Source organism: Acyrthosiphon pisum, chromosome X (assembly GCF_005508785.2).
Source record: "Acyrthosiphon pisum isolate AL4f chromosome X, pea_aphid_22Mar2018_4r6ur, whole genome shotgun sequence".
Taxonomy (NCBI): Eukaryota; Metazoa; Arthropoda; class Insecta; order Hemiptera; family Aphididae; genus Acyrthosiphon; species Acyrthosiphon pisum.
Window position 1 is genome coordinate 98,645,758 of NC_042493.1, and position 10,071 is coordinate 98,655,828.

Sequence of the window (10,071 nt, forward strand, 5' to 3'; positions counted from 1 at the left end):
AAATCATTGTATACGATTTTGTTATTTTCATCAATAACTGAAATGTGAAAATAATAATCGTTAAAGAAACAAAATTTAAAGGGAAATAACAGATATGCTAATCACAGACGCAACTCGACGCAGATAAAAATTATGTTATTTAAAAGCTAAGTAGTTTTTGAATAATACCTATATATTTTTATATGATCATTTTAGATCTCTTCTTAAATAATATCTTACAAAATGTAAAACCACTACTAAAAAAAAATGTTTAATAGTGATGTAATATATACACCATGTACTTATTAGAATATGTATGAATTGAAATTAAACTTACCATTTGTATTGATATCCATTTCAAAATAATAATTAAACTTTTATAAAATTGAACAAACACTCTGAACACAATCGACGAAGAAATGAATTGATATTCTTAATCAACCGTAAATATTGTACATTTTGTCTCTAATCGTTTTACAGTTATCGCGTTTTTAAGTGGTTATTGTTGTTATAATAACCCAGAGTCTATTAAATGTTGTTCTATTTATTGTACAGATATAATATAAAGTGCTAAATATCTAGTTTTTATCTTTTTTTTTTTCTATTTTGTCCGCCTAAATTTGTATTTCCGACCACTGTGCGACGGATCAAAATTTTCATGTGGGATATGTCCAAAGGTCACATAGCAAAGTAACCTATCACGGCACATCAAGAATGTCCACAGTAAGTACATTATTACAATGCGCACTTTAACTATATATATATAGGTTATTAATTTAATTATTTCCAAATAAATAGAGGCCGCCCACCTTACTAACGATGGCCGCAATGCGATTCGAATAGGCGGCGCAATGGGTAATTTTTTTAAATCTCATTAAATACTAATAATAATATAATTTTAATAATAATTATTTAATAATTCGTATTAGATCGTCTGACGGTTATAGACTGGGCGCCCGCACCCGCAACCGTTATATCGCGCGCCCAGCCAGCTGTAGCAGCAGCAGCTCTTGCTGCCCCGTCTCCGAAGGCCACCGCTATCACGAATCGGCACGCGCATGCAGCTTAGCCGTCTCACACCTCCACGACGCCCCGACTTGCCTCCATGACACGTCCGACCGTCACGACGGTTATCGCTGGTCGCGTCTCGGGCGCGTCTAATTAGACATTAGACTGTGATAGAGCGTGCTCGCCGCCTACTACACTATCGCAGCAATATAATACGGAGAAAGTGGCAGAAACATTAAGCGTAAAAAGGCTCGCATGCAATCGGTTAGTACACCAAGCTTTATCAAATTACAGTCTACGCTCAAACGCACGACTGTGTGGTATTTCAGAAAAAATATCGAAAATGCTAAGAGTTATCGCGCATTTCTCCATTCGATAGAGTCGGAATTAATTGTAAAATTACGCAAATATGTGATAAGCCATTCTATTAAATATAACCTTAAGTTAGAGGCCACTTACGCAATACCTAACGTGGAAAACACCAACGAAAACCGTGCTTTAAAGTCATCGGCCCGAGAGTTGTACTCGTACAGCGACTTCGAGGGTGTGGTAGATCGCGATTTTACGGCACTCCTCGCCGAGAAAGACGGTTACGCGGACAAGAACAGCGGCTTCGCCCTATCGTGCATTGACGGGATGCTTTTGGGGGAGTACTCGCCCATGGGAGGCTCGTCATACTTACCACTCCCGCCGAGCATCGCAGATCGAAAGGCCATAATAAACCCTCAAAACATATCTATGATTACAATGCTTTAGATTGGCAATTTTGGCAAAGCATGTGCCCAGTGTTTGGTAACAGTTTCAGAGTAGACACGAATTATTTCCGCGAAGAGCACCGTTACGACTTTTCCACGTTATCCATTCCCACGCCCGTATCGGAGATAACATTGTTCGAGCGAGCGAATCCCGGTACATCGATTAACGCTTACGGCGTGAGAAAATGTAAAAATAATAAAAATAAAAAATCTACGATGGAATCGGCGGCGTACCCACTGCCCGATCATTTCGACTTACTGTTGATCACCGGCTCGGGGAAAAAAAGTTACTACATTTACGTATCAAATTTTCGAGACTCGCTAGCATGCAGAAAAATAGTCACGAACATCGATTATTTTTCTGCAAAAAGTGTTTCACCAGTTTCGACGACCGACCTTTGCGATATAAATTGCACGGCGAGGAGGCGTTGGCACGTCATCGTCTGGTCTGTGGTACTCACAAACCCATATCGCCTATATTGCCGACGGAAGGGAGCACGCTCGAGTTCACCACGTTGTGTAAAACGCAACGCCTGCCGTTCGTTATGTACGCCGACTTTGAGGCCCTTCTCGTGAAATCTACGCAGCGATACGGTGTCAATACCGAAGCTTTGCACACTCATCATCCCATGAGTTATGTGTTTATGGTTGTCGCTGCGGACGGTGTACCTGCAGAGCTGATGGAGCAGTTCAGCATCACGCGGACTCCGATCGTTTTTCACGGCTTAGAGACCGTGGACGATGTAGCCAAGCGATTCGACATGGCTGTAATAGATATGGCCGAAAAAATATCCAAACTGTTGAAGACAAACAACGGACCGATCGTGATGAGCGCCGAGGATGTGCGCGCGAACGGAATGAAGACCGTGTGTGATCTGTGTGCGAAAACTTTCACCGACAAAATTCAAATATATATTATATATATTACACACGTAAAGTGTATTCATTATTTTTATCTTTAAAAATAGGGGTAAATACCATACCACATACAATCATATACGGTGATGCACAGAGATAATTTAGTAGCCTTAAAATGTAATCGTATTTCGTATACTTTTTTTGTTATTACGATGTAGAACATAATATTATCACATTGTGTAGCGGATAACGAATAATCGTATTGTTATAATTGATTAAATTGATTATAAATACTATCATCATTCTAGATTTTTTTTTACCCCTCGTAGCGTTGGCATGATATCCGATAATATTTAATAAAACAAAACCCCACCCACTCCATAATTTTAAGATATCAGTTATTCAGTTCACGACTGAGTGTACATACAGACAACCCTGTGTCTCTCAACAGTCTTCAGTCCTCATCAGCAATTATATCCAACACATACATCCGCGGACGTTCGACACAAATATAAAAATAAATATGTCGGGATCGCCTAATTCTTTTTTCGACAGCCCTACAAGACCTACATCATTTGACTCGCCTCCAGTAAGCTACTCATTTAACACATAGATTATATTTTTTTTATTTTACCTCGTTATAAATTAAGCTTAATTTTATATTAGTTATCACCACTGTTATACGCTCATCTATTCGATTTTAATGATTACATCATCAATACCTACGGAAATGGAGGTGTCGACGAATCATGAATGTGCATCATTCGATTTCAACCCGAATCAACCCTTTCCGTGTCGATCACCCAATGCATCAGATATAACAAGTGTATCACATACCGAGATAGTGCAACTCAGTAAGACTTACTTGATATATACAAATAAAAAAAAGGTACTATGGTTTTCTAAACCCGTACATAATATTTTCCAGATGACGCTCAATCGTGGCGTTTTTTTGACGAAGATGAAGTACATTGGAGAAAAAAATATTACAAAGATTTCAATGGGATACTCTAAAAAAAAAGTCCTGTTGAAAAAATACCATAAATATATCAAATAAATTTTTTTTTCAAATAATGTTTTTTACCTATAGAATTTTATTATATTATATTATTATCATTATTAAAATCATCTGAAAGATTATTATTATTATAATATTAATATTGAATAGTAGTAAGTAGGTCCATAGAGGCGAAACGCCACACGCCACCCGCCACACACCACCCCATCACGCCACCACGGCAGATTATGGCCACCGCAAAAAATTTTTTTCCACCGGACCTGGATTCGGACTCGAGTCCTTCCGGTCGGCGAGTGATAACCGCACCACTGCGCCACACCGTCACATGTACTTTATGATTATAACTTGCACTATTTATGCCGTTATCACATATATTATAACATATTATTTTACCGAAGATGACGAGTATTGCGCGAGATAATTTTGAAAAAAGTATGATAAACTATACATATATATTTATATTTATATAACAACATAATTTTTTCTAGGTAAACATCAGAATACTATTGAAGTAGCCCCCAATATTTTCGTTGAGAATATACCAGCTGAACCTTTTAATCAAAGTATTTATTTAATATTTTTAGATTAGTGTTAATGGTTATATTAGTGTATATTTTTAGGCAAGCGTATACAAACGGACACAACGGCCGGAACAAAAAAAGCAAAACTAGCAGACAACGACGTTGAAACGATCATCGCAGAGTCAGACTTGTTGAAAATTATCAATAAGAAAATTAAATTTATAAAAAAGTATAATGCTTATATGATTGATTATAATATCACGTTAAAACCTATGTCGGGGGATTTAGATATAGTTAGCTTAATACGTTACTGGAGGAAGGATTACAGAATATGATTGAAAATATTAAAAAAATTACAAATTTCGCTGATGGTGACATCGTTAATATGCACGCCAACAGTCCAAAGTTTTTTACACCAATATCCACTGGCAATATGACGACCAATGTGTCAGGACAGACAATTTTAAATAAAATCAGTGATATATTAACATCGGATCAAGCAGTGAACATCAACGATACGGTATTCGGTTTCCAAGTTATTATAATGCCTATAGGTGGAAAACCTAAGCCGACCTGGGAGTACTTGGACCTATTTAGCAAAAACAAAAGATGTATAGCGCAAATTAAAAATTAGGATGAACTATATTGTCCCCGTGCTATCATAGTGGGGTTATCATACCAGACCTCGGTTATATTGGGACACCAATTAAACGATTATCAAATCAAAAATCTGAGGCTTGGAAAAAGCGATATTCAAACACGTTTAACAAAAGAACTATATCAACAATTAGAAATAAATGACAACAGGCCGTTTACGTATCGTGACATATCAAAGGTTGAAAAACTACTCAACATTCAAGTTAAAGTCGTAAACGCAGATAATTGTTGTGAAATCGACTACACAGGAACTGAAAATAGATGTAAAGTTTACCTTCTGAAAAAATATGATCATTTTTACACCATTTTTTCCATGTCGGCGTTTAGAGAACGTGTATACTACTGTGAGTTATGCGATACCGAGTATAACAATAAAAAGAAACACACCTGCAAAAAAGGACCGGGGCAAAAGTGTAGACTGTGCAACGAAAAATACCACAAAATTTTGCAAGTAAAAAAATTTATTGTCACAAGTGTAACCGATATTGTGTTAATAATGGCTGCTTAAGAAAGCATAAAGACGTTTGCGATAAAGAATATAAATGCGACGGTTGCAATTTTGTCGTACAGCGGAATGACCGCACGCACATCAGTGTTTGCGGTTATGGACAATGTCATAATATTGCAAGCAAGAAAACATTCGATTAAGTGACCATAAATGTTATATGCAGCGGAGAACTGGTAAAGGAGGGTATTGTGTAGAAGCATGTGTTTGTAACGGCCAATCGACAGGGAAACTGAATAACTGTACGTTTTCAACGAATTATGTATTTTTTGATTACGAAGCTCAACAAAATACCGGTACACACATACGAAACATGGTTATTGCTCACGATTTTGAAGGCCGAAAATATGTATTTTCTACAGACGACGGTGGTTTGGCCAATGATACATTTTGTAAGTGGGCACTGAGCAAAGAAATGAAAGGAACAACTTACATAGCACATAATTCGAAAGCGTACGACACCTATTTCATTATACAATACATTTTGAAAAATATGCCGACCGTTAAGTACGAAGTAATCCGCAACGGGTCAAACGTTATGATGCTTGAAATAAAATATGGGGGCTTAAACATTAAATTCATAGATAGTCATAATTTTGTACAGTCGAGGTTATCCGAATTTCCGAAAACGTTTGGACTTACAGAAGCGAAAAAAGGTTACTTTCCACATTTTTTTAATACACCGGAAAATCAAAACTATGTAGGACCTTTACCGAACAAAGATCATTACGGATATAATTCTATGACGATGAAACACCCTGCAGAATTTATAGATTGGCACGACGAATTAACAAATAAAAATTACGTATTTGATTCCCAAAAGGAGTTGGAAGAATATTGTAATTCGGACGTTGACATATTGCGAAGAGGGTGTTCGGAGCTGAGAAAGCAATTTTTGGACGTGTGTAACATTGATCCTTTAAATATATAACGATCGCTAGTGTATGTATGGCCATCTATCGACAGAGTGACTTGTCGGGTGGTACTATAGCGGTCGTTCAAAATGATAAAAAGGACAATTTTTCAGACAAGTCAATAAAGTGGCTGAAAAGTAAAATATTAAACGAAAATAAAAATATAAAGCATGCATTAAACGGTGGAGAAGTTACCATATGTGGTGCTAGAGTAGACGGCTATCATGAAACGGAGAAAAAAGTATATCAGTATCATGGCTGTTTCTGGCACGGTTGTCCGGACTGTTTCAATTCTAACGAAATCAACCCGGTTAATAATAACACCATGTCCGATTTATACAATGATACGATAAGACGGACGGTTAAGTTGACACAAAAAGGGTACCAAGTTGAAGAGATGTGGAGTTGTAAATTGAAAAAGCACCAAGATTATAAACAAATGATGCAGTATCAAAATTATGTAATTGAACCGCTAAACCCTAGAGACGCATTTTTCGGAGGAAGAACCAATGCGACAAAATTAATGGTCAAAAATAAAAAAATTAAATATATTGATGTGTGCAGCTTATACCCCACAGTGATGTATTATGACACTTACCCCGTAGGTCATCCTAAAAAAATTTTTAATCCGTCAATAAAAAAATACTTGGAATCAAATTGGTATGGATTTATTAAATGTAAAATACTACCTCCTACTGAATTCTATCATTCCGTACTTGTGAAAACAAATAAATTAATATTTACACTTTGTAAACAATGCCAGATAGACAAAATTAGACAATGCATACAATTCGTTGTCGTCGTCACCGTCTCTAAACATTATATTATCATCTAGGGAAATAATAATATTAATATTTGACACTAAGTATAGATCATTTTTCGTACTTGAAAAAAAAAAGATAAATGTTTTTAGAATTATCCAAGCTCCTTGAAAATGATACTATCTAAACTACGCATCTCCTTGAAAATGATGCAGGGTTGTGTAACTCCTTAAAAATACTGAGTGGAGAAAATACCGTGTTGCCTAAACGCAACTCCTTAAAAATACTGAGGGTGAAAATATTTATAATAACTATGTACTTATCATGATTTTTTTTCATATTTTTTCGTAGATTACCATGCATATTTTTTGTGTGTCTTTGACTATCATTTCTAACAAATAAAACACCACAAACTGAAAATTTGAATTTCTTTTTTTCATGACTCTTTAAATGTCTAGTTAAACTATCTTTCCGAGAGAAAACGGATAAACACTTATTACATTTAAACATTTTTGATTAGTATACGCACGCTATGACGTCTGAACGGTAGTTTACAAGTTGACAAACTGACTGGGTCTCCAGTGATTATTGTAAACAATACTCTTTTGGGTAGTACGTAGTGGAAGGGGTAAACATCCCTGGTAATCGAATGACTGTATCGTCTTTTGTCTGCACAAATACTATCACCCAAAATTACCACATCACTTGCCAGATGCAAACATTTTTTAAGACGAACAATATTATTTAGGTCAGTACGACTGTAACACGTTATACGCTTGTATGTTAAAATGTTTGGTCTAGCAACAGATTTTATATATTTTTTTTATAAACACTTGGAGAGAACATAAAAAGAATAATGACAATGAGTTGGAAATGCCAAATCAAATGGAATTAGAAGCAATGTAACATGTACACACAACGATGAGCATAAATCACTTATAGGAACTTAGACAACGGACAAAGTACAAAAAGCTTTAGAAAAAGGATATAAAATTATTAAAATCCACGAAGTGCAACATTTCGAAAAAAAATCCAACACATTATTTAAGGAGTATATTAAGCGATTTTTAAAAATTAAGTTAGAAACGAGCTCGTGGAAAAACGACTATCGGACGGTTAATGATTATATTTCAGCAGTAAAAAATTCAGTAGGAATTGATATGGACATTGAAAATATAAAAGAAAATCCAGGATTAAGAGCACTTGCTAAAATATGTCTAAATTAGTTTTGGGGCAAGTTTGGACAAAGACCTAATCAAACAAAAACCGAAATAATATCAAAACCAGACAGGTGATACCAAGTATTGTTGGACAGTAAATTGGAAACTGAAAACATAGTTTTTTTGACGGATGATTTAGTAGAAGTGTCATATAAAAAAATTAATGAATACGTCGGACATGAATATAATACAAATATTTACATAGCCGCATTCACAACGCCAAATTATAGATTAAGATTATATACAATGCTGGATAATCTCGGTGAGAAAGTCGTATATTACGATACAGATAGTGTATTTTATATTTGCAATGATACCGAAGTGAAGACGGGGTGTATGCTTGGTGAGTGGACGGACGAATTAGGTCCAGGTATGCATATAACCGACTGGGTATCTACAGGCCCTAAAAGTATAGCGCACACAGATAATAAAAATCGGACAACGACAAAAATAAAAGGATTTACGCTTAGTTACGAAAATATTCAAAAATTAAAAATGGACAGTATGAAAAAAATAATGAATGATGAAATAAGGGACATCAACAAACAAAAACTGCGATTTCAACAAATAACACGAAATTCAAAAACTAAGGAATTAGCAACAATAATTACATCAAAGACTTTTAAAATGGAATACTATAAGCGTATGGTTATGTATTCGGACGATGACGTAATAGAAACGTTACCATGGGAGTATATCTAAATATTATTGTGATTTTTTAACCTACATAAATATTATTGTATATCTGTGATTTATAATAACCTACATAAAATGTATATATCTGTGATTTTTTTAAATTATGACCTACACAAATATTATTGTATATCTGTGATTTTTATAACCTACATAAATATTATTGTACATATCTGTGATTTTAGATTAAACCTTCTTAAGCGTAGGAAAAAATAAAAAATAAAAAAATAAACCAATGTTCAAATATTATTATTGTTTATTAAAAAAAAATAGTATATTGTGTGGCAAGGGCGGGAAGTGAGCCACACATACTATTTTTTGTCACGCCCCTGCGTTCATGGAAAAGGTTATGCAGGGATCTATGCAACAATTATAGACTATTCTACAAAATATGTTTAAATGTTAATGCGTCATGCAAGGAGGTTATACTATACATTTAAGATGTAACCAAAAGTTTATGTTTTTGAAGGACCGTGGTAGGTATACATTTTAGTTTCTGGTTGTGCAGGGGATACGCTCCTGGCGGCAGGCACTTTTGGGGATTTCTTCTTTTCCGCCCGGCACTTTTGGGGATTTCCTCTTTTCCGCCCGTTAGATGGAAAAAGGTTGCTTTCGAACGCTTCAACCGTGGTCGAAAACCAAACTTTCGGTGCAGGCGTGACAAAAAAATATTATTATAATATTAAACATTATTAAGATACCATTTTTTTAATGCAAATTCTTTATACAATGTACATTGTTTTGGATTAAACTCCATATGAAAAATACAACATGATAGTGTCTCTTCGTTAAATTCACGAAGCCGAGGACAATTTTCCCAGTTTTCCAAGTCGAAGACGGTGACGTGTGGCATAAACTCGTTGATAATCCGTTGTTTGTGCAAACCTTTGACGTAAATTCTAGTGAATTTGAACGAATCAAATATTTTTTGTATCTCTGTATACTCCACATCACTGTGCTCCAATGATAAACCGTGATACAAACGTCGTAACCAGCTGTTTACACTCCGAATTTTTGCGTCTTGTATTAAAGAAGTGTGTTTAAAGATCCAGTGTTGAGTTGTGAAAGTGTCCATGTCTAAAATAGACATCTCTTTAATCACGTATTTGTTGTGTATTCCGGGAAGACAATGAATATCCAAAATGGCCGAAGACATTATAGTTTGCTTATTTCAGCCTTGCT

At 35.3% G+C, this 10,071-nt stretch overlaps 2 protein-coding genes across 2 annotated transcripts; both read left to right on the forward strand.

Annotated features, from left to right (window-relative positions):
- Positions 1-5,614: 5,614 nt before the first annotated feature.
- Positions 5,615-6,232, forward strand: LOC103310555 (probable DNA polymerase). The gene has a single exon (XM_008189211.1). The coding sequence runs from the start codon at positions 5,615-5,617 to the stop codon at positions 6,230-6,232; it is 618 nt and encodes a 205-aa protein (XP_008187433.1).
- Positions 6,233-6,249: 17 nt separating this feature from the next.
- On the forward strand, positions 6,250-8,202 carry LOC103310553. Its single transcript, XM_008189209.1, has 2 exons — positions 6,250-6,927; positions 8,056-8,202. Exons 1-2 carry the CDS (start codon positions 6,250-6,252, stop codon positions 8,200-8,202), a joined length of 825 nt encoding a protein of 274 aa, XP_008187431.1.
- Positions 8,203-10,071: the final 1,869 nt, after the last annotated feature.